The 25,042-nt window shown below is 44.6% G+C and overlaps 1 protein-coding gene across 2 annotated transcripts in view; it reads right to left on the reverse strand.

Annotated features, from left to right (window-relative positions):
- Nucleotides 1-25,042, reverse strand: part of DENND6B (DENN domain containing 6B) — a 269,667-nt gene that overhangs the window by 144,157 nt on the left and 100,468 nt on the right. For both annotated transcript variants that reach the window (XM_078677849.1, XM_078677845.1), the window contains exons 6-8: nucleotides 16,094-16,199; nucleotides 8,729-8,808; nucleotides 8,122-8,184 (exon numbers count right to left, since the gene is read on the reverse strand). In XM_078677849.1, coding sequence (XP_078533975.1) covers nucleotides 8,122-8,184; nucleotides 8,729-8,808; nucleotides 16,094-16,199 — 249 coding nt within the window. The remainder of the gene's footprint in view (nucleotides 1-8,121; nucleotides 8,185-8,728; nucleotides 8,809-16,093; nucleotides 16,200-25,042) is intronic.

Genomic DNA, 25,042 nt, shown 5'->3' on the forward strand with positions numbered 1-25,042 from the left:
ACTTTTTGCTTAATTTCTTTACAGGGAACTACACGTTACAGAATGCCATGGTGGGAGAAGCCACATGGTATTTAGGGAGACTGCAAGCATAACGCAGCGTGCGTAATTCCGTTTGTGTGGAGAAAACTTCTGTGCGTCCTGAAACTGTGCCTTTCTACTCCTTCGGCTACTGGTGGGAGTTTGAGCATTTCTTGACTGTTTGGAGAAATTCTGTCTCTCTCTCCGTTCCGGACTGGAAGTGACGGTACCAGAGTGCCATTGGAGGAATTGTTGTGGAGAGAAAGAGTGTCTGCTGCCTAAAACTTCCTGTTCCCGGTAAGTCAGTGCACGGAGACTTATTGAGGCAGAGAAAGTGGGACGGGTTATCGTGGAGGTCTCTTGCTTCTCCCACCCGTTTTTGGTGCTTGTGACTATTCCTGGGATTTGAACTGTGAGCGCTGTGGTTCTTGCTCCAGTTATTATTCTACAAGACTCTTGGTAGGAAGGAGCTGAGAGCGCGGTGATTTATAACTCTCTCCTGCTCTTCTTCTTCGAAACTATTTATGTAAAGGAAATGTGAGAAGAGTCTGAGGAATTGGAGGCCTGTTAGGATTGCAGGTTTAATTATCTCGGAACTTGTGCAGTGATTTTGGATTCCGGATTTTCCCTCAATTTTGCTAATGGAGTAATTGGCTTGATATCTCTTTGCTCAACTGCGTGAACTGTTGTTTTCCTTAGATCTCCTTGAAACAATAAATGTCTCTTTTTTCTCAGTGGAGTACATTTGTGATTTTGACTCACTTATTATTTGAAAGGAATTAAAACATTCAGGGTATGTATGAGTGAGATAGGGGAATTAGTTAAACCTTGATCTCCGGACTATCTTCGCCATCCGCCATCAAATCAACCCCGCCCTCCCAGCCGTGGCTGCCCTCTTGGACACCACTAAAGCTTTTGATACTCGAGTGGCCCTTCCTCTTCTACCTTCTCCGGCGCTTAGGCTTTAGCCCGGTTTTTCTGCGCAAAGTCCACCTTCTTATACTCTCCCTACAGCCCGCCTTCGGATCACTGGTCAGATCACGGAGCCCATCCTCATTGCTAGGGGCACGAGGCAGGGGTACCCACTCTCACCCAAGCTCTTAGCTTTAGCTATGGAGCTCCAAGCCACCAGGCTTCGGCAGCATCACACCCAGAGGGGTCTCTGCTTTGCAGCGCGAGCTTTGGTAGTCTCTATGTCCGTGGTCGACGTCACACTCTATGTCCACAATCCCCAGGAGAATCTCGGCCCCTTGGTCCGTGAGGTGGAGTGCTTCTCTGGTCTGTCTGGCATCCAGGTCAACTGGGGAAAGTCCATTCTCTTTACCCTGACGGACGTTCTGTTCCTTTTAGCCCGGATTATCCTTTTGTATAGGCGTCGGGTCCAGTAGATCTCTTGGCATTTGGCTCAGCAGGGATGTGGAGGAACTCTGGAGGGCAAAGTTCGGTCAGGCAGTGGACTGGCTGGAATCTAAGACCCACCTCTGGCGACGACTGCCCTGGTCCCTGGCATTGGCGCATAGCCATTGCCAAGATGGTAGTGCTCCCTAAGTTTCTGTACCTTTTCTTGAACATCCCCATCCCACTCACAGCTAATGTTTTCGTAAACTCCGCTCTCTTATAATCACTCTTGTCTGGGAAGGGCGTCAGCCTAGAATTGCATACAATATTCTCACACTCCCCTTGTCGCGTGACGGAGTGGGCACCCCTGATTTCAAACTATACGCCCTTAGCGCAAAGCCAGCTTCCTTCACTTCTGGCAGCTTCCAATGCCTTTTCAGCCTCATGTGCCGGTGGAAGCTGATCTCGCGGCCTCTTGGCCACTCCTTACCGCTCTCTTTGCCCCTGCAAAACCTCCGCACGGAGAGATCGACACGGAAGAGACCTTGGGCTGGGCCTGGGACGGCCTCCGGAGATACTCCGACTCTAGCATGCTCTCCGCCAATGCAATGCCCATCGCACACAATCCTGCATTCCCCCATTGCAGACTGCCGGGATGGTCAAACGTGCGACTGGCCTAGGGCTGGCCACGTTTTCAGACCTTTACCCTGACGGTGGCTTTTATTCCCTTCCAGCCGAGTCCGGCCCCATGGACACTTTGCTGTATTACCAACTTAGAGCATCTTGCAAGAAGTTACACCCCATGTTTCCTCAGCCCCCTGCTTCGATGCCTGTCCTCGCAAGATGGTCACCAGACTTTATGCCCTAATGCTGACGGCGTCCCCGATTTCCGCTGCTCGCGCCGGCGCTGCTTGGAGTGTGGACCTGGACACCAATCTCTCTCAGGAGGTCTGGCTGTACTGTTGCAAGCAGATCAAATGCCTGTCCCCTAACTACGGCCTGCGCCTGATACACTTCAAATACCTGCACAGACTGTACCGCTCTCCTTCCCAGCTGCATAAAATGGGCCTCACTCCCAGCGATAGATGCCTCCGGTGCACCGCTCGCGCTGCTGACTTCTCCCATCTCGCCTGGCTGTGCCCTAAGGTCTCTGCATATTGGCATGATGTGTGTGCCGCTACCACTGAGATCACCTCCACGCCTGTCTTGCCAGACCCACTGATCTGCCTCTTAGGCTTTGTGAAAAATTGTCCAGACGCCTCCCGCCGGCTAACCTCTATGCTACTCGTTCTCGCACGGCGCAGGGTCGCTATGCTTTGCGGACGGAGACCCGCACCCAAAGCCAGCGCTTGGCTCGAGGATGCTGCGCATTGCCAGACGCTTCTGTTCAAATTCTGGGATTTGACGCCAGCAACTTGTCGCCCGATTGACATTTGGGGTCCCCTTGTTTCTTACCTCCTGCGCCAGAGCGCTTTGCCCCCTGTGGCCTCTCCCGCGCCCCTGCCGGTTTTTTGCCCATGGCAGCCTCCGGGGATGGCTCGTAGAGAGCAGCTTTCCCATCCACGCGTTCTGCTGGTTCCCTGCGGCCTTTCTCGCCAGCACTTGGCCTACACTGGGTGCTTCTCTACGCCCCTCTTGCTCTATCTCATGTCACTTCCCTCAGAGCAATGTTCCCTCTAATTTTTATTCTATGTGTGCAGCAGTATAAGGTCTCTGTGCACTCCAGCCAAGGCAATGTGCGCCAACAACCCAACCGCGTGTGTGGGTGCAGCAACAATTAGCAGTGGAAATATCAAACATTTGCCTAATAAAGTGAAAAGACTGTATTTCTACACATACAGCACCCCATGAAGGGTCTTAAGGCAGGTTTGCAACATACAACTAACATAAGAAGGATACAGTATTCAAAAGCATATTCTCCATTAAAAGTCTTTTAATGTAACAATGTGTCCCTTACTATCACTTGTCAAATGGGAATGCTAAATCCCTGAGAGGTGTCTGTGTTATCCAAGATTGCAACACAATGGAATCTATGAAAATACATTGTTGTGTCCTGTCCTTAGCCAACTACAGAACATTCCTTCTATGAGTTTTATCTCCTGCTGCATTTCTTGCATGCCTTTTGCAGCCCTCCAAGTACCAAGCATCAGGCTTAGACTAACGCATGTTAGGGAGCAGTTATCATCACCGCAATGAAATGCAAAGTCACGCATTTACAGATCCTCCTCCGATGTCATGCCCAGAACCAGCAGGTGATTAGCACCACTTACAGAAAGCTGGCACTGCAGGGTCAGCCCTGCTTGTCAGACTTGGGGGTTGGCTCAGCTAGATTTGGGCTGGCTTTAGGGGCTACAGTGAACTTCACCCATAGTGGGCTGGTCCAGCATTCAGCCTCACTGACCTCACGTGACAATGCGAGCCAATCAATGTCTGTTTGATTTACCCTGCGCCCAATGTCCAATAGACTGAGACCAATTACGCACCTAGCTATAGGCGCCCTGCCGCCTGCTGTGCGAGCGTTTGGCACAACAGTCCGTTTACATTTGGCAGTGGGAACCACGCATTGTTGTGGTGACCCGCGCTGCCCTAATATGCCAATGGCCACCCGCAACCCGACCAAGACTGCGGCTGCCACGGGAGTGGTGCTACTTCATGTGTAGTAGACAGCCTGCATGAGTCGTCGCATCCTGAACCGTGGCATCTGCTTGCAGCCTGGCCTGCACAGGGAAAGTCGTTGCGGCGGTTGCTATCATCTTCAAAAGTCACAGGTGACACCCCCGGGTGCAACTATCCTTGAGTCCGGTATGTTGATAGTAAACCCTGCCCACCCATATGCATACCAGACATGGTTTTGAAGCAGCTTAAGGATGTCCAACGTAACTCAGGCTGTGCACACCGAGGACCATGCTAAAACGATCCCAGCACTGTGGTGTTAAAATAAACAAAGCTCACATATGAAATGCTTTTTCCAGTGCAGCCTGCCATGCCAGTAACTTGCAGGCACTGTGTTGACTGTGTTGGAAACTGAGAAAGTGTGGAGCAGTCCAGGATGGTTATATGAAATAATATAATTACAATCTTACCTGCTCATTTCCTCAGTGCCCTGCAGCCTCTCAGACAGGTTCATTTATTTTTTTTTGCTGAATGTTGTTCAGTTGTTGACTGAACAACCGTTCACCACATGCCCGTTTCATTTGCATGACACAGTTACAGTGTACTGGCACCAGGGTCACCATCACAACCTGGGTGACAGCGAGCTAAGACTTAGAGCTACCCAGCGCAGTTTACATTAGGACTCAGACTCAGTGCAGCCCCTAGGACACACAGGCAGCAACGCCTCTCTGCTAACACAGACCAAACGCTGCATGGAATACCCATAACGGAGCACCGTACAATCTGAGGCCAGTCCTGAAAGGCCAGGCCAGGCCCAGCCTCTTTCCTGCAATACTCAGCAAAGCAACGCCAATGACCCCTAGCCCCATCTCAACCTGGCCCAAGGCTTGCTTGGCACAGGTGAGCTGAACACTGCAGATGTGAATGTGGTTAAGATGGACCGCGAAGGAGTAGGTTGGTTCTGGTGGATTTGAATGGAGTTAGTTCTAATGGCTGTGTGGTGTTTGAATGCACTGGGTGGGGCAGGTTGGTTCATATTGGGAATGGGGTTCTAGTGTTCGCGGTACAGCAAGGCTGAATTTGCTCTCAAGAAAGTGTCACTCGTAGTCATTGAAATGCACTGAGGTAAGATTGTAATTAAATTATTTCATATAACCATCCTGGACTGCGCCACACTGAGCCTTGGCAGCTATGTGTAGTCCCTTTTCTGTTCGTGTGAAATTTCCCAGTTTTTGGCTTTAAAATTCTGGTCACCCTATCAATCATCAAAAGGCAAGCAGCAACCCTATCAGCACGACGTGTGCTTTCACAATCACTAATACATATTAGTGATTGTGAAAGCACACGTTGTGATGTTAGGCTTGTTGCCTGCCTTTTGTTAATGAACCACGGCAGATTGCATGCATTTTTGAAAGTTTTGATGTTAATTGCAGGGCCCGACATGCTTCCACTGCATGACTTTTCTTAACAAAGTGCGGAGGGGGGTAGATTGTCTGCTTTTCTTCAAGTATTCATGTTAATCGCAGCACTGCGATTAACATGAATACTTGCCTCTTGTGGTGTGTGCGCTCTGCAAAGAAGACACTGAGCGCTCTGATTCCAATATATGGGTGGGCGTGCCCGCGCACAGCTTAGAGGGAACAGTGCCTCCAAGTAATGTTGTGGTCTGTCGATGTACAATTGTTCCAATTGTGCATGTAACAGATGTGGTTCTCCTCTTTGACTGCGGTATCCCTGCCAACATATATTGTAACTTGATGTGCAAGTTTCTCAATAAAGGTTTTTGAAAATTAAAAAAAAAAAAGGCAAAAGGACTTTAAGAGTGGATTGTTATGACACTCCGCTACAGGCTTTGGACGGGCATTTGATTACATGTGATCGCACAGATTACCATAGTACGCAAATGTTTTGTATTGGTCGCCCTCTCTAACAAATCTTGGGAGTAGAAGATTTTCATTGTGATGTTTGATGTTAGGCCATACTGAGAGTGGCTGTATATTATTTTGCCAACTGTAATTCTGTACAAATTTCTAATTTTATAACTGTATGCATGATAGTTGCCAGTTTATATGCACTTTAGCAGACATGTGTTAGTTATAGTGTCAAGACGGTGGCAAGGGCTGTTTGTTGGCCTTATCCATTCACTGGAAAAAAGTAGGTCCGATTTGTTAGAAGGGATTGGTTTTTAATGAAAATTTATAGCAAAGTAAATGTGCTTGACCTATACTCTACTGAAGCTTGTAGACAGGTATTTTATAGAGGTGTGTGAAATTTGCATAATTACAGGAAATTTCAGGAAAATTCAACAAAATTATGCCTAATTAAACAAAATGTAAATCTATCATTTAGCACGAAATACGTCCTCATGTTAATTGTTAACAAAGACGCCTTTTGCACTGAATAAATTGCGAAAAACATAATTGATGCAAACAACCATTCATGTTCTGGTCGCACTCATTTGCTTCTGCTCTATTATTTTGCAATAAATGGTGGAGTAATTATGTGAAGTGTAATTTCAGGAATTTCTAGTTAAATATAACACAACATTTCCGAAATTGAACAAATTATGGCAGAATGATTTAAATTTTTCACAGGCATAGTATTTTTTTACACATAATCTAGCATATTACTGTATCATGGCAAGGGTTCGGGTGACCCACTTGAATAAGCTATGGGGATAAAAGAATTGCATTATGGTAATCTGTATTAAGCTCTATTAGTAAGGATTCTATGTTGTTTTACCAACTGATATTGTGTACATATTTGAAATGGTATTACTGTACACCTGACGGATGCCTTGTGGCATCATACATGACCAACACAGCAGGTCTGAGTTGGTTATGGTGACAAGCCAATGATAAAGGTTACAGGCTTCATTGTTTATAATGAAAATTTACAATATAGGCAGTAGGCTTAACATAAGTTAAAGTCGACAGGCATTTAAGGGTGGATTGTTATTACTCTGTATTGAAGCTTAAAGATAGGTATTTTGTTGTATAAAATCTCACAGACTACTTTTGTAGGGAAGGTTTCTGGTGTTGGTTGCCCCCTCTGACAAACCCTAGGAGTCGAAGATTTATTTGAGTGTCATTTATACTCTGCTTCCATCCATGACAACGTACTGCATGGTGTAATTGTTCAGTCCACATCAGTCATTGGCTCTCTTGCCCAGTGAATGATGACAGTTTCTGATCACATGTGCACCTCCACCAAAATTTGTGTGCTTCAGTGTTAGGGCCGGACGGCTAGTCGCTTTGTTTTCATTTTTCTACTTTTAAAGTTGCTTCTCCTCATTTTATTAAAACTTTTCTTGAGAGGAAAAGTTAAGATAATTTGCAATGCTAACGAGTCCCTTTGAGTTAGAGGGGCTAGGTAAAATAGTCTCCTGCTCATTCTTCACAGAGCTGTCAAAGCAGCTTTTTCTTGGGGTCAAAGACATGCTAAAAGGTCCTAACACACAATGTGCTCTAGGACTTTCTTAATACTTCAAAACCAACTTCAACTGCCTGTTTTCAGTATTTGCATATTTTGACAAAAATCACTAGAATGCAGCTTGTCGATGACATATGTAACAACAAGAATTTCTCCTGACGGCTCAGAGAATGGAGCGGCCATTGTAACAATCTGCACAACTTTGATATATTCCTGTTTAAAGGCAACTTAAACAGCAGACAATGTATTCCACTGAAGCAGTAACTGGAGAGGTTATTAATATCCATGGAAAACATGGGCAATGGAGCTGAACGTTATTGAGGTACAGTTTATTTGAACTGTCAGAGGTTTCCTACAACTACCCATGTTGGTGGTGCCTGACATCTGAACACCATACAATCTGAATGCCATAAAGCTCTGAATGTGTGATGCCCGGCATCTAAACATAAGAGGTAAGCTAGAGCTGAACTTATATTGAGTCCCCTACATTTGAACATGCATCAAGTATGCTACGATACGGTTATGACGTACCCCACCTGCTTTTGTCCATTTTTTAAGAACCTTTGCAACATGGAGGTTAACACAAACAAAAACCCCAAACTATATAATCGTGGTTGGAATGATTTCATGTAGGATGGAAACATTTCTTTCACTGAAAATATACTGTGCTCAAATTCCTAGGTGCTCTTTCTTAATTTGGAACCATGCACCTAATCTCACCTCTTGGTTCAGTTGCCTCGTAGGACTGGATCCAAGCAGGTCTGCTTTGGAGGGGATTCGGACCTAAGAAAGAGAGAGCATAAAAGGTATTCGACAGTAGCTGGAGAATGGCAAAGAACGGCACAATGAGGTCGTTTAAAAAAAAATCTTTTTTAGTGATTCAACATCATGGTATATAACATGTGAAATGTTGCCTTGTGTTGTATTGTAACATTTATATTGTGCCTCTTACATCTATGTGGGGCAGTTAGGAAGCTACATCATGCAGAACTGTGTGGGTGAAATGGAATATATGGGAAGAGTGTAGGTGTCATGTGTGAGAGTATACATGTTGTGCATTAGCTGATCTTAGGAGGTGATGGAAGAATGCACTGTGAGATAGTCATCCAGATGTATCCTTGCGTTCAGCTGGTGGCTATAAGTTAACCCTCAGATCCCAGACTATGTTCTGTTTCTTCCTTTCTTTCATTCAGTACCGGTCTATGCTGGTTATAGCAGATGGGAAACGCATGACACATTTCCCTGCAATCTAGAATGTCTGTGTTGTAGTGTGGTGCAGTTGGCAAGGATCTGGATGATATCAAGGAAATAGCACATATTCTCATACTTGCATGACGACTCCCATGACTGGAAGGTGCAGAGTTTTTCCTGGCACTGGAGGGGGCCATTGATCAATCTCGTTGCAAACTACAAGGAAACACCACAAGAGCGTATTCATATACCTTTATGGGTCCTTAATCAGAGTAAAACATTTCACATAAATAGAGGATAGGTTAAAAGTTAGATGTGGAGAAGCGAGGTAGGTAAGTGGACAAGGTACATTAGGGGAATCAAAAAAAGAAGGTACATACTTTTGTAGAGGTTAATTCTGAATCAAACTTAACTGAATTTATGAAGGCTGAATATTTCTCTGTGAAAAGGGTCACTGCACACTTTGCGCTGCTCGGTCACACGCGAGACGCTTTCCTTCCACTGTTTGAAATAACACCCGAGTAGAGGCAAGTCTTCTTCAACAACTGAGCAGCCTCAGTGGGGCCCGTATCTCTAGACGGGGCAGGTCTCGACATACTAAGGCTCACACTATCAAGTTTCTTCAATAAGAATCATGTAACTCAAGTCATATTGTGCCTAAAGCCATCGGAACTGGGCTATTTGCACCATTCAATTAGACACCTGTCTATGTGCTAAATTTCATCTAGATTGAATCGACCTCTTCATGTTCTAGGGCCCTCCTGTAGGTAACAATGCTGTGACCCATTCAGCACAGATTGAAATGAGGCCAATCTCTTTGTTCTAACTGCAGTACATTAGAGCATGCACACCGGCTTGGCAGTTATAAAGTGGGTATCTTACTGGTCTTGGATCTCTCCCTTGCCTCTCAAGCAGCTGTATTCACAATATTGCTTTTTCAGCACTGCGACACTAATAACGAGTTGCCTGTTCTTTTCCGATCCCTGTGCAAACTACTGTTTGTTCAAGAATTGGAAACACGAGTTTTGTGGCATTCAACATATGCCTCGCAATTTTCCCTCGGGTAAATTTCAGCAGGTGAAGCCTGCAGAATTATACTAGGGGGAAAAGCCTGGTAAATACCAGTATATGTGGATTTTGTTGTGCAAAGCACCAAAATCCACATGTTTATGCCACATTACAAACGGCACTACTATTAATAGGCGATAATTATCATACCTTTTTAAATTCTGATCCCCGTAGTATCAGACTTTAGTAGGTGTGATAATCACCTTCTCGGTTGGGTCACCCGTAATGAGGATTCTTCTTTATTTATTTTTACTTTTTTTTCACTGTGTACTGTTAATTAATGCCTATATTGCGTCAGAACGGTACAGTGAAAACTGTAGTTATCTTCGCCTTATGGCTAATAATGTAATCAATGCTTTCAAAATATTTAGACATTTGGAAAAAGGACCTTCTTCAGCTTGAACAGTTAGAACACATTCTGAGGAGCTAGGCATGGGATACTGAGAATTTCGAATGGGAGCAGTTGAAACGATAGTAGCAAAACACAGTGAAACAAACCAGAGGCATCTTAAGATTGAATGCTGTGATTCTGCATAAATTACAGACTTAGAATCAAAAGTGGAATAACTTCTGAATGACTTCAAGATAAGCAGACTTCAAATGTTAGGATTTCCTAATCCTCAAGAGCAAGGGAGCCTAAAATAGTAGTGTAGTGATTTTTGAAAAAGGATGTGGTAGGTGCAGATGAGAAGACTCCTGTGTCAGTTCTGAGGGCAACTTGCTTGCACCCTAAAGACTAAATAGGAAAGACAGCAGGCACTGAAACAGCGTTGGTGGATTTAGCAGAATTGAGCATGCCTTAAATGATCATCAGAGCAACAGCCCAGAACTGCCCCTTGTCAGAAAATGGCTGAAAGATTCACATCTTCCCAGCAGTTAAGCCTTGCCATGCTGTCACACAGGCAGGACCTGCAGATTGTAAAAAAGGAGTCACTAGCCTTGGAGTGGTGGCATCCTTATGATTCCCTGTAAGGTTAAGGGGCTGAGAGAATTGGAAAACATTTGCTTTTTCAAATCCCGAGGGGATGTTTGCAGTTCTTACCTCTTGAAAGGATTGCCTGGAGCAAACAGAATGAACCACCTTGATTCCTGGGGTCACTAACACTTACTGAGAAAAAGGCGTTGTACTGATTGTAGTCCTTGTCTGATGTGACTTTCCTCCATTGGCTGGAAATGACTAGGATAGATTGCGTCATTTTATTAACTGAGAAGTGGTTAGATTTTGTATGCTGCAGTAGAATCATGCGTTGCATGTTTTTCCTGCATCGCGGTGTTATTGTACATAAACACAAGTTCCACAACATTATTCATCATATTATAGGAAGTGGCATTACACAAACTCTGAACTAGATGTCACTAGAAGGGATGTGGCCTATTCTTTCAAATGAACTACTTTATTGGAAGCAACCTATGTGAAACCAAGATTAGCAGCAACCTCACTACAATTAATACACTGCCTTCATAACTATATAGAATTTTCTTCATAATTATTCAAGGCAATTGACATTTCGGAAAAGTCTGGACCTTTTCTAGGTTCATAAGGAAAATATATAGCTTGCTTCAGACAGACATTTCAAGATTAAGCAATTTGTAGAGCCATAATTTCCCATCGGCCAGTTCTGCTGGTGACCACCGCCATTGAGTGATGGAGAGCACAACATCTTTCTATGCGCAAACATGTATTGGTGTGATGTGCTGTATACGTGGCCTTTCTTCTGCACTCTTCATTATTTACATCAGCTAAACATTTTCTCAACTCTCATTCTCTTCCTGTCAGCACGTAGATCTTCCTCCCTGCTTCACTTTTCTTCAGCCATTACCACTTGATTCTTATATTCGAGCATTACTTCCATGCCATTAGTTCGACTTCCAACATGGTTGACTCCCTCCCTCATTAGTTCGAATTCCAACATGGTTGACTTCCACCAATGAGGTGCAGTCACGATCATCTTCTCATGGATATGCTGAAGCAGTATACAGGGCCTGTCACACCTGCTACACCGGTTGACTTAAGACCCTAATTTGAAACCAGTAACTGATATGAAATCCCTGCACTTTTCTTCCAGAGGGTAATCTGCAAACCTCTTCAGTGCTGCCTATAAAGGCATGTGAACCAAGAAGTAGCATCAAATGTGTCACTCTGAGGGTTGCGGTTGAAGTGCCACATATCTTGCAACCCACTGAGTTAAGCTTCTGGCTCTTAATCTGGTCAGGTGATGTACAGTTGAGAGTTTCTCATTTTCACCACAATATGCGAGAGGATATAATATGATAATTATCATCATAATCTTTATACGGTTGTTACTGCCATAAAGATACACACGTAAATACTGTTCACATAAAAGCAATACAATCAATAAGAATCCTTAAAACTTTATTATAATCATTGGATCATTACTTGTGTAACCACTTGTAAAATCATCGCCAATCATAGTGTTTTTCAGCATGTCCGGAGCCATTGACTTTTAATGTTGAGTTCCAGTAGTACCACATTAGGAAGGGTCAATAAATGAGCTGATCGAGCTAAAAATGTGCGTAAATCACATTACTAACAGCATTACACAGTACAGTAGGGATCTCAGGACCCAACACTACTCTGTCTGATTCTCCTTACCCCAATTAGAAAACGGGATAAAGCAGACAGTTGATTGTGTTGTGTCAGATCTGAAAACTCCGGAGACAACCCTATAATTCCTGCTCCTGTTCCTACGATAAAGTGGAAGTATCCAATTCTATGAAAGGCTAGTGTCAAAGTACCAAGACTCCAATTCCTTCTCAATTCAATATCTACATGCCTCCAATACATCCCCTTAAGTGCAGCCTTTGTTATACTGGTCCAAGCTCCCGGGTTAGTCCACAGATGCTCGTACTCCATTTTAGCCAGGAGGGTCTTGATGTGTTTTAGCGGGGGGATCCTGGAGACCCTAGGCTGACGGAGGAGCTCCTGCTAGCCCTCCCAATACATAGCTAGGTCCACTGGGGTCAATAGCCGTCTCCAGTATATCAATGGTCTGGTGGGGAGATTCAACAAGGATCTTATACATTTATTCCCACCCACTTTTAGTGGTGTCACCTTCTCATGTCTCCACAGTTCTCTTCCTTACAGAGACCCACACAAAGCTTGCAATTAACAATTTGGATGGCTGGGGAACAGGTCAAACACGGTAGCCCTTAAGACCCTTCAAATTTCCTCCTGCGTAGTGTTCGAGCTTGAGCTTACACTTGTGGATCTGGGCGGCCAGCCAAAATTCTACCATCGGTATGAGACCCAAATAAAAGTGCGAACACTCAAGTGGAGCACCGTACAGGGATTGGTTTGGATGGGTCATATGACTGTGGTTGAAATCCATATACTTGATTTCTTTGTAAACTGATTTCAAGCCCTCTCTGCTTGCAGAAGACACCAACCTGGTTCAAGAAATTTTGGGCTCCCATAGGGTATTTGGATATCAGTAGAATGTCATAGGCGAACAGGAGAGCTGGAATATTTGTGCTTGCCAGAATAGGAGCATCATGTTTGCACTTCTCTAGGTGGGCTACCAAGGTCTTTGATGTATAGGAGAAACAGGGTTGTGGCAAGAACACCCCTGTAACTGGTATTGATTGACTTAGTCAGTTCTCCGTGTTTGCCATATCTCACCTGTGCATAGTTCTTTTGGTGCAACCGCCTGGTGACATCAACTATGTAACTTGGGGCACCCTGTTCAATTAGAACCTTCTACAGAGCTTCTCTTGGGACAAGGTCGAAGGCAGTACAGAGATCAACAAAGACTACGTAGATATGCGGAATGCTGGATCCTCTTCAGGAGCCCTGTACTTCCATTTCTCAGCCTCGCTGATGCAGACTTTGTGGCCAGTAAAGTGAAAAAAAATCCCCAGAGTGGAATACAAGAACACTGGAACAAAAGGGACCAGCGCTTGGATGGATCTATCTGCTTCAGGGTTTCAAATATCACAGATGATCTGGATAGCTGTTAGAGATAGTGGAAAATCTAACCTGTGCGTCAGAGGTCTCCTGCAACTGTGTGTGCTGAGTCATCAATCTGAATACTCTTCAGAGTTACCAAGAAAAGATGACTTTTTTAAATAGGTGCCATGTAGAATGTTTTGATCAGCTTAATGTGTCCTACCCCCAAGCGTCTTGGGTATAGTGTACCCCAAAAATATTTAAGAGGCACCATTCTATTCTTTTCTCTTTTCTTTCAATTGTAGATTTTATTACGTCAATATTTTCGTTGCATCTTTATTCCTTCGACTTTCTTTTATCTAAAGTATTTTTATTTGAACCATTGTTTGGATTCCAGTTCAAATCAAGCACAAACTCAACTTCAATGCTGATGGTTTTTATGTTGAAAGCTTTGACATGGCTAGTCATAAGATTGACTAGGTGTGCCTGGATTGGCGTAACCAGTGTTGCTCCTACTTTTCCTTGCCACAGGATCCTTTGGAGACGGTCTTTGGTGGCCTTACACAGTGCTGAAGTGAAGGCAGTAGTAGGAATCCAGAAGGAAAAGAAAGGGTTACCATTCTAATATTTTTATTGATGGCCCTAGCCCCTTCGGAGAAGGGGTCATGGGTGGTCTTGGACAGTGATGATGTGAAGGCAGGATTAGAATTCCAGGAGGTAATGAATGGGTTAATTTCCTCATTTTTGTTACTGACGCATAAGGGAGACGTATCAAAATACAATAAAAACAGTGTTTTAAATGGATCGGTACCGAGTACCAGCACTTTTTATTTTCAGAGGGGGAATCCCTGCAACTCACGAAAAACAGAATACTTTTAATTGGAGAGTCCAGGGCACTTCTCAGAAACAAGCAGGTACTCTGTTACAGTGTACCTTATCTTCTATATTTCCATTCCAAGCACTGAATTAAAAAAAAAAAAAGACTCAAAAACAAGCATTTTCAATGCCATCGGTCTCGCCTTTGGGACCTTATATGTATTAAGCTATGCAGCACATTTGCCTGAGGGCTGAAACATCTACTGTTCTTTAACATGGAGGGAAAATAAGCACAAAACTGCGTGACACGCCAGGTATGAGAACACATGAAGAAAAATATTGCCTTTTAACAGGAAATGGTATAGTCCAAAGTTCTGTTTTTAATATAAAATCAGGGCCTTCAGTGGTCATATCACTGAAAATACAAGATTTGAAAAAAATATTATTGTCTACGGATGCTCATGGAAGACAATTTCTATGGACTGGAATCTAGAGAATGCTAAAGTGATTCTGGTATTTTACTGACCACGGCTGGTCGTTTTCGATCAAGAAAGTTAAATGGAAGCAGTTGCCAGAAAAATTAAAAAAAGAAAGTCCCTAAGCAGAAAGCAGTTCTGGTATTCTACTGACCTCTGCTCGTCGTTTTCTATTAAAACAGTTAAATAGAAAAAAAAGTCCCTAAGCGGAAGCAGACAAGTCCTAGGGATGATCTCCAGTGCCCACAAAGTACATACACATATAAGTATATAAAGTATATACTAAAGTATATAGAAGAGCCTCAAATGCTCGACCTAATGAATGAGAGAAAACACAAAGATGTTGAGCGAAAAATAGACAAATCAGGAATAGAAAAGAAATACATTATTAATCAAAAAACAGGGAGATCAAAATATGTATGGTTCCAGTCTGAGGAGCTAAAAAATAAAATGCCTCGGAGTTGGTAAAACAAGACACCCTGGAATAGCAAGATCAGCCTGCAGCTTTAAAGGCACAGTATTATTTTTTCTTGAAAATTATAATTTCGTGCTAATCTACCCATTCTCTTTTTAGTTATATTAATAAAACAAGATATTGAGGTTAAAATTAAGTTTGAATCTTGGAAAATATTTACACTTTTTAAAAGAAACAAACAAAAAATAACGTGTCATTAGAAAGGGATTTTTGTGTAAACGCAAGTATGAAAAAGTACAGCAAGCTAGACACAGAATGTTTTCCCTAGTAAGGATTGTTCTGAGACCCCATTCACACAGGTAGAGAGATTCAGTATTCATGAATATCTATAAAGATCCCATGATGGGCAAAAAGAGTAGGTTAGTATAAGTTATCAAACAGTCAGACAGCTGAAAATAAAGAAGTATGCAAATATAGATGAATCACACACTGAGTGTTCAATGACAGATAGGCAAATGGACAAGTTTCCAAAGTTGCGTACATAAGAAAGAAGGGAAAGGGTCTCCCAAAAGAGATTATAAAAGGATGCCAACAGAAAGAGAGAGAGAACTAAATAGGACCTCCGAACAGGCACCGGTGCTTTCTCGGAGATAAAGAGCCTGTGAAACAAACACAAAAAGGGCCTCTAAACAAAGGATTCCCCAACAGAATTAAAACACAACTTAAAAGAAAACTAAAGCCTGCCTCATGCAACATGAATAATTATGGATTGCATCCCTTCTTTCCTTGGTCTTTTCCTTTCTTAAAGTCACTTCTCACCAGCTTCCAGACATGGCTCCAATTTCTCAAAGTACTCTGGAGCAATCAGCTGCAGCAGGGACTGGAAGAGATTCACATAAGGCAGACGGGAAACCAAGACCAGCGACTGTAACAGATACAGAGGAGTCAGTGGAAAGGCACAATGTAACAGGTCATTTATTGTAACAGAAAGCAATACAAAAGTCCAACAAAATCAAAAACAAACAAAACATAATAGATGCAAGAGTCAATTCAATAGGAGTGCATATGTTGGAGTCAATCCAAAGGAGTGTTAACAAACCGGGGCAGTGCCAACAGAGTATAATGTTGTGCTGCCTTATGACCATTATTGACGACTCAATTCAGTGCTTTTTTTGTCATTTTACGGCAAGGGTGAGAATCCTGCAATTCATAGTTCACAAATATACAGATTATAAAATGTGTTAGACAACCTTTTTCTCCACAAATTTGCTCATCATTTTATTCATCGTTTGGTGTGCACTCTGTGCATTTTCCTGGCAGTGTTGCCTGCTTTTTAGGTTTTGCCTAAGTGAAAGCTGCGCACTGCGCAGCTTTTCGCGCAGGCGAAAACCTAATGAGAATACTATGTGGCTTGGGAATCCGCCCTCTGTTCCATTGGCTAGCTCCATAAATGGAGGCTAGCCATTGGAACAGAGATCTGTCCGTCATGGCCGGACCAGATTCGTGGGCGTTCCCGCGATTTCTTCCCTCTCCACCCTTTTCTGATCGTCATCGCGGCGGTGGGTGTGTGCTATTTTTTTTTTTTGTGTCGGCCTGTTTTTTTTTTTTTTTTTTTTTTTTAGAAGTGTCTGTTGCTGGAGATGGCTGCAAGATTTAAGTTCCCACGAAACGATCAGGTAAGGAGCATTTTCTTTATAAATGTGTTTTCCCTTTGTATGTTCCCAGGGTGGCGGGCCTCGGAGCAAAGTGCGCCTGAAAGGCAGCCAGGAGCGGGCGGGCAGGGTCGCCCGAGATAGGGGCTCTGGAGCTTGGGAGTGGCCGACGCCGTGTGTGTCTCGGCTCTTCCAGCCCTGGCTGCAAACGTGGGCCGGGGACTCTGCTCCCCATCTGGAAAAGCAGGTTATCGCAGCATGCGGGCTGGGCCCATCTGCACGTCCTAGGATCGGCAGGACGGGCTCTGCCTTTCATCCTTCCATGGACGAGAAAAAAGAGGAAGCACTTGATTGTGCAATAACACGCAGTTGAAAGGTGTGTTTGGTTTTTTCCTCCTCAAAACAAACATTACATTCCGTAGTTACACTTTAGTAAGGTCATACTGACTTCTGAGGGGATGTGTTAAGGAGAACTTACAAAAAATAAACATGGCTCCGAGAGACCTCTTTGCTTTCTATGAATATGCGGATGTCATGACTCTTGAGGCCAGGCAATGCGAGGGGACATAGGGTTGAGCCGGAGCTGCACCTTTGGAATTCCGAAGTGCCCTCAAGACCGGGCGGTTCCAATGAGCGCCTGGGCCTGCAAGCGCCTGGATACCCTATCCGGTGATTAGCAGCGCTGTATAAACCCGGATTGATTGATATAAATAGTAACACTTTAAATGATCCCACCATGTTACACTGTACATCCTGTTCCTCTGTATCCAGGTTTAGTGTCTTGGACTTGTGAAGTGACCCCCACAGGATTCGAAGAATGACTGGGCATGATTTCAGAAGCCCTTTTGAGGTCTTACCCATCATTTATAGAAAAAAAATCAGACACACTAACAAATACTGGCACGGCCAGGGTTCCACTCATACGGGGTTTTATGCACAGACAGCCTGGTCATGCAGTTCTGTGGCATGTTCACACAACACACACATACCACGCTATTTTACCATTAAAGTGTGAATACATTATAGAATTTCAGACGATCAGCCTTAGTATTAGCACACAGGGCGCACTATCAGTGCACACTGGTTATAAAATGGTGTCCGGATAAAACTGTGCAGTTTCTGGTGGATTCTGTTGATTTTATGTTAGATTCCCCAGTTTTGCTTCTTTTGGTTTTTAATCCATCACCCTCCACTCCCCAAATGGAGGGCAATTTGCGGGTCGCATGACTTCAGAGTGGACACATTCGAGCACATGCAATCTTTATCAGGAAAGGGTGAACCGCCTCAGGCTCCAATGTCCTGCGAGGGTGTGGTGAGGCTGACAAGCTCCAGGCATGCTTCCTTCTGAAAGTGGCTGATGGCAAAATGTCCAGGCACAGAAAGTTCTCAAGCTGCGAGAACATTGTGTGCTCATCACTTAGCTTTTTTTGTGACCACCCGTTACTTGCTAGGGTTGCACCCTCGAGTTTATAAGGAAAGGTCACACATATCTCATGGGAGTTCGTAAGTGAAAGCAAAAGCAATCTTTGGAATATTTGTTTCACTAAATTCTGAAGGATACTTTTCAAAGTTACAGATAATGTAGTGCGCTCCTGCTGGTAGCGGTTACATAAAAGGCCTTGTTACTTTCCTTATGAGTCATCTACATTCCCTTTATAAAGAACCCCATAGGAGTGTCCGCAGAATCCTAGCAGATTGTCCTACATTTTACTAAAGGTTTCCCTGGTTTTTTTCTGCAAAAATCCCAAAGGAATCCACCCCGAAACACAAAAGAAACACCACGCTTTTGGAGTTTGTTTACAACAATCTTAGCATTCTTCAGAACTGTTTCGAACTCTTCGGTGTCCTTTAAGGAGGCTGTTAGTTGTGGTACATGGCAATGAATCGGTCGGAAGGTGTGTGTTTGGGAGGAGGAGTTTTGGGGGGGCGTGTCCCCTGCAGACCTGAACAGCAGGGCGGCTTGCTCTTGAATCAACCTCATGCCTCTTTCTTCCACCAGCTTATACTTCCTGTCCACTTACCTCACTCTTACAGGGTTCTTCTACCTATGTTACAATTTTACTTTATTTCCATTCCTCTTTTCTGTGGCCTGTCAGAGCCTGATGGTGAAAAATAATCGTGGTCTCCAAAAATGGGCGCTGGCTGCCACCACCTCCACAAATTATGCACTGTGTCTGTGAGTGTGCACACGTGTGTGTGAGTGCGTGTCTAATTCACTGTGCATCTGCAAATAATTGCATTATAAATGCAATCCATATTTCTGTGTAAAGTAAAACACATCAACGTTTTACACATAATTCAAAGAAGTTAGAAAAGACCATTTGTCAAAAGCAATACCAAAAGCTCAAACTTTAACAAAGGCGAAACCATTGCATTGTAAATGCTTGTTAGTCTTGTGTCCACTGGTGGAATGAAATAGTATCAAATGCAGATTTCTACATGCATTGGTGCATCAGGATTATAAGTGTTACTCACATGTCTGGGTCTCCCCTGGTCCCTATGGTCAAAAGTACCATGGTTCCTTTCCAGATAAACTGCACTGTTAATCCTTAATGAACAATGGTGAACTCTGAGGGGATGTGGCTAGCCACAAAGGCAAATGGCTGCAGTTTGAGCAAGCTCCTGCCCAGGAGCCCTAAATCCTAACCCATTCTGACTCCCATCATCCCATTTCAGCTCCCAGCAATAGCTCTATCGGTGGCTGCGTGGAGGCCACTGCGTAGGTGTAGCTCTGAATGGTCGAGTGCCCCGAGGCCTTCCCTCTGAGGTGACGCTTAACGCCTAAGATGGTGTCTGGCATCGGGAAGAGGGCGCAGACAGGGCTTTAAATGGGTAAAAAAACTGGGGGTGCTCTAAAAGGGGCGGGTCAAACCGCTTAAAGGGGTGCGGCCTATCCAAGTAGGAGCGCGGTCTAAATCTAAAACTAGCATTGTGTTAGGGATGGGGCAGGATCACACAGACTAGTTCCTCTCTCTGCGCTTCACTTGTTACTGGATTTAACTGCAGCCTTGACACTCTGTGAAAGGTCAGAGCAGGGTCGGGCTGGAGCAGGCTGCCTGTGGGTATATCTCTCCTAATCATTCCAGGATGTCACAGCTGGCACCACGATGACATTAGTCCTGCGCTGCAAATAGAGAAGGGAAATCCTGAGAGAAAATAGCACTCTTTAAAGAATTTCGATTCCTCTTACAACGCGGCTTACCTGGCATGAAGTCATGCCTTGACCTCCACTACGCAATAGTGAGCAAAATGAGCATGCGCACATCGATGTGCTTGATCTCACTGCCGTCAAGGAAAAAGAAAAAAGAAAACGGACTACTTTTGCGAGGAACGAAAATAGAGCCCGATAGAGACCCGTTTCGAGGCCCCCCGAAAATTACTGCCGGTGCTCAGACCCATACAGACCCGGCCCACTTAAAGAACTGGGCGCAGACCTAGTGATCTGGGCCCCTGGGGCTTTGGCACTACTGGGAGCCACTGGCCCGGCAGCTACAGCCGTGAGCTCTTGGGCCCCTGGCACACACAAGACCAGAGGCAGAGGGGTCCAGGTGTGTTTGGCTGCGAGGATCTTCTTGCTGTGACACCATACCCTGGCCCGGATGGTGGCCTACGGAAAGGTACTGAGAGTGGCGAGTTTGGGTCTCTCCCAAGATACTGTTAGATGTGGAAGTGGGCCCCCCGCGCAAAGGAGGGGAGACGGCACCCCTCCCGGGAAGGTGAGACTCATAGTGAACCAGACTAAAGAATGGAGACACCCTATGGTGGTCACTAATTGCCTCCCAGCGACTGGGTTGCCTCCTCTTCCCGGCTGTGTATCACTGGGTGACAGGCCTTTGACCTAGGCTCAGCGAAGAAGCATTTGCAGTGAGGTGAGCTACCCCTCCTGATGAACAGCACACGGGAGAAGTGGTGGACTGACTAGGGCCACAGGGACTAGGCTCATTTTCAACCTACACGATCGACCGCACAAGAGCAAAATAAGAAAATATAGGAGCTGGAAGACTGGACCCGGACAGCACACTGCCACATTTGGAGGTCCCTTCTGTGGTCCAACAGTCGGTGGCCCCACCGGGATCCCACGGGTGACAGCCAGGTTACACTGACTCAAATTCTGAAGGCTGTCAAAGTATCCTGGGAGGTCCTTGTAAGCAAGATAGTTACATTTCCATTGATCTGGGTATCCTGCGCGATGATCACCGCAAGCTGGCTACTACTGGTGTGTTCTTGCCGGGTAGCTCATAGTCACACTTTTGGTGTATACTCGCAAATTGGGCACGAGGAGGCAGAACTTGTTAGTATTGGCAATGACCTTAATTTCGTGCTTGACCCAGCAGTAGACTCTACTAATATGCTCCCAGCATGTAAGTCTAATGCCCTGACGGTACTCTACCAAATTGTCGACTCTTACAGTCTTGTAGATGCTTGGAGTGCAAGACACCCTACAGTTAGGGACTATACATTTTACTCTTCCCCTCATGGAACACGGACAAGACTGGACTATTGGCTGGTATCAGCCAATACCTCCCTGTGAACCACCCACGTTACACACCTACCCCCGCACTTTGTGAGACCACTTCCCAGTAGTCCTTCATTTACACCTTCCTAGTAAACTTACTTTGCACTCTCCTTGGTGCTTCCCAAGTGAAGTTCTACATGACTAGGCCTTCCACTCTGACCTTCACAATGCCATAAAGGAATACTTTGCTCTAAATACAGGCACAATATGGTCTCTGGCCACACTTTGGGAAGCATTCAAGGCCTATATACAAGGTATCAGAATTTATATACACACTAGCTTGCTCCGCAACATCAGTGCTAATCTAACACGGATTGAGACGGCACTGCACAACATTGATCAGGGGGACTCTCATTCTGCTGTGCATCCCCAACTGCGCGCCCACTCGACCTTATTGACCAAGTTTCAAGACCTTGCAGAGAGGCAAGATATATGGGGAGATATGCTTCAGGTAAGGTGAGGGTCAGAGTTCCAGACACACACTCACCCACCTGCTCTGACCAAACCGCCACATTGGATTTATCACTGAACCCCACACACCTACAGGAGCAACCCTTACGGACAGCAATAGCATTCTGTCGCAGCTCCAGCAGTTTTACGAACATCTGTACAGTTATCGCTCCTCAGGAGCAGCAAATCACTGAGACAGATATTTGGCGGAAGTTGCCTTGGTCTGGATTTCAGATAGACAACGGCAATTCCTTGCTGAACCCATCACAGGCGATGAGATACTCAGTATCATCCATAGCTTCGATTGCACTAAGGCACAAGGCCTTAATGGGCTTACTGTTGCTTTTTATAAGACTTTTAAAATACTCCTCACCTTGCAACTCCATCATTGGTCCGAGAGTTTATACGCTTTGACAGCTTGTCTGGCCTACAGATAAACTGGACCAAATCAGAACTGTTACCCTTAACCTCGAGCACAAAGCCAGTAGACTTTAAATACCCCCAGACCTGGCCCTCTGACTCTACTAAATATCTAGGTTTTCAACTGCACCTTGATAAAGAACAAATAATACAATTAAATTACGGCCCAGCTATCACCAAACTCTCATCCCAAATCGATCATTGGATAGGGCTCCCACTCTTCATGGCAGGCAGGATATCGTGAATTAAAATAATAATCCTACCTCGCTTTTTATACCCGTTTTTAAACATCCCAATCCCTCTCACCCAAAGCTTCTTCTCCACACTTTGCAGTAAGACACGTACGTGCAAGAAATGTATAAAAATACATGCTCCATTGTCAGACTGATATGTACAAAGTATCTTGCACAGCTAGAAATTCAATAAAACATTTGAAAAAACAATAGTTAACTCTGAATGGCTTTTATCAAACTAATTTCTGTGGGCTTTCACCGGGACATGACTGGATAATCCAATGCCACCTGACCTCTGAAGTGTTTTGATCATAACTCCCTTTGCACATTTCCAGTCTCTTTTTATATTTTTGTATTAATCAACTGTACATGGTAAGTACATGTGTGTTGCCATTTATACTGCAAGATTAGTCTGCAGCATCCCCTAGGCCATGCCAGAGACTGCTACATGCCCATTAGTCTCTAACATGGCAGTTTCATGTAGGAGTTTTTTCCCAGTTTATGCGACTGCTCCATGAAAATACTAAGCCAGAGTCTGCTACATCCACAGAGGTATGTACTATGACAGCACAGATCCAGACTACCTAATACATAAGGTGTCAAAGGGTGTAAAGATTGGGGAACTTTACTTGAGCCCGGCCATTCTTCTTAGGCTGCATAATGGGGTTGCCCAGCAGGAGCCTAAGTTACGAACCAGGGACCTATATGATGGAATGTCTTTGTTGGCATCATCTGTAAGGGAGTGTACAATGGAGGGACAAGCCTGATATTGCCCCAAGACTTGGAGGCCTTACAATTGAGAAGCTATTGCACAGTGGCTATCTCTACACATTTCTTACATAGGGGTGCCATGCCTAACCCGTCCTCATTCTTAATTAGTTTACCTTGCAATGCACCTCATCCAACGAGGGATTGCACAAAGGTGTTGCCAAACTTCATACATAGGTGTGAGGTTCACTAATGGAGCGGAAGCAACAAGGAAGTACATGCATCCCCAGGACAATAGCATTACATTTATGATAGTTGCTAGGGTCAAACTGCAGACACACGGTCAAAGAACATTCTCCATTGACATCATTTAATCGGTGTCACCAACAAGAACCTTGCATTACGCTATCACCTACTCTTGGTATGAATAAAAGTCTATTGTTATTCACTGGGATTGGCACTACCTTTCACAGGCAAAATTGATCCTACACTTCTCTAAATGGCAAGTTGGGATACTAAATCACATAGCATCTTTCTACAAACAGATGTGTGGAGTGACACCAGATGGAAACCACAATAGCAAACAACTCTACAGCAGAGAGCAAATCAACATAGCTGAAAAGAGGGAAAGACAATATATATATGCTTCCCTCGAGATATGAGCACAAGTCACTTTTTTATAACAAAATCTGAAAACAGAAATTCATAATAAGGATATTTCACTGTGAATAACAACATGACATGCATCTCTGCTCAGAAAGATTGTAGATTGACCGATGCTCCAGAACGGCACCTTTCAATCATATCTGGGAAGAAAATGAGTGAACAGCTTTTTTATTAGCTTCACAAACCAACTGTAATAAAGTTGAAGATAAAGGAGAGCTGTGGGTACCTGTAGGAAAGTGGGTTTCTGTTGCAGTAAGCCCCCCACTTTTTGCCAGACTACTGATGCCTTTTGACTTGATGTGCCCTGGGTACCTGCAAATCAGGTTCCCAGGGCCTGTGTTCTTTCCCCAAAACTAACCCAATTGGCATCTCTGGGCAAAGGTCAGCCCCTGGTAAATGGTACCACAGGTACCCAGGGCAATATGACCGGAGAAGGTCCCTAAGGGCTGCAGCACTTATTGTGCCACCCTCAGAGGTCTTGTACCATCACACTCACACACTGCCTTTGCAGGCTGAGTGTTTTGGTGCAGAACAAATAAAAGAGTTGACATGGCGCACATCTCTATGTGCCATGCCTACAATCCACTGCCCTGGCATAGGTCAGTCACCCCACAAGCTGGGTGCACTATATCAGTGGTGAGGGTACAGGTGCATGAACAGGGTTCCCCTACAGGGTCTAAGTTCATTCTCAGGTATTGCAAGTGCCGTGCTGCCCTTAAGAGTATATGGTGCTGGGAGTTTGTCATTACAAACTCCACAGCACCACAATGGATACACTGAAAACTGAGAAGTTTGGTATCAAACTTCTCAAAACATTAAACCCACACGGATGCCAGTTTGGGATTTAATTACAAATGCACACAGAGGGTATCTTAGAGATGCCCCCTGAAAACTAACCCACCACTAGTGTCCAGGCTGAATGGCTGCTTTCCGCTGCCACCACCAGACATATTTCTGGACCCCTGGGTCGAGAGCCTGCTGCTCTCTGGGGCCCAAAACAATGCACATCCTGGGACGAGGTGCCAAGTCTCCTCTCCCAGGATGAGTAGGGTTCCCTTAGGAAAAGCTTCAAAGGCTTGCCGCCTTTGTGAGCTTCCCCAGGTCAATTGCTGCTTTCAGCTAG

The sequence above is a fragment of the Lissotriton helveticus genome, chromosome 1_1, assembly GCF_964261635.1.
Source record: "Lissotriton helveticus chromosome 1_1, aLisHel1.1, whole genome shotgun sequence".
Lineage (NCBI taxonomy): Eukaryota > Metazoa > Chordata > Amphibia > Caudata > Salamandridae > Lissotriton > Lissotriton helveticus.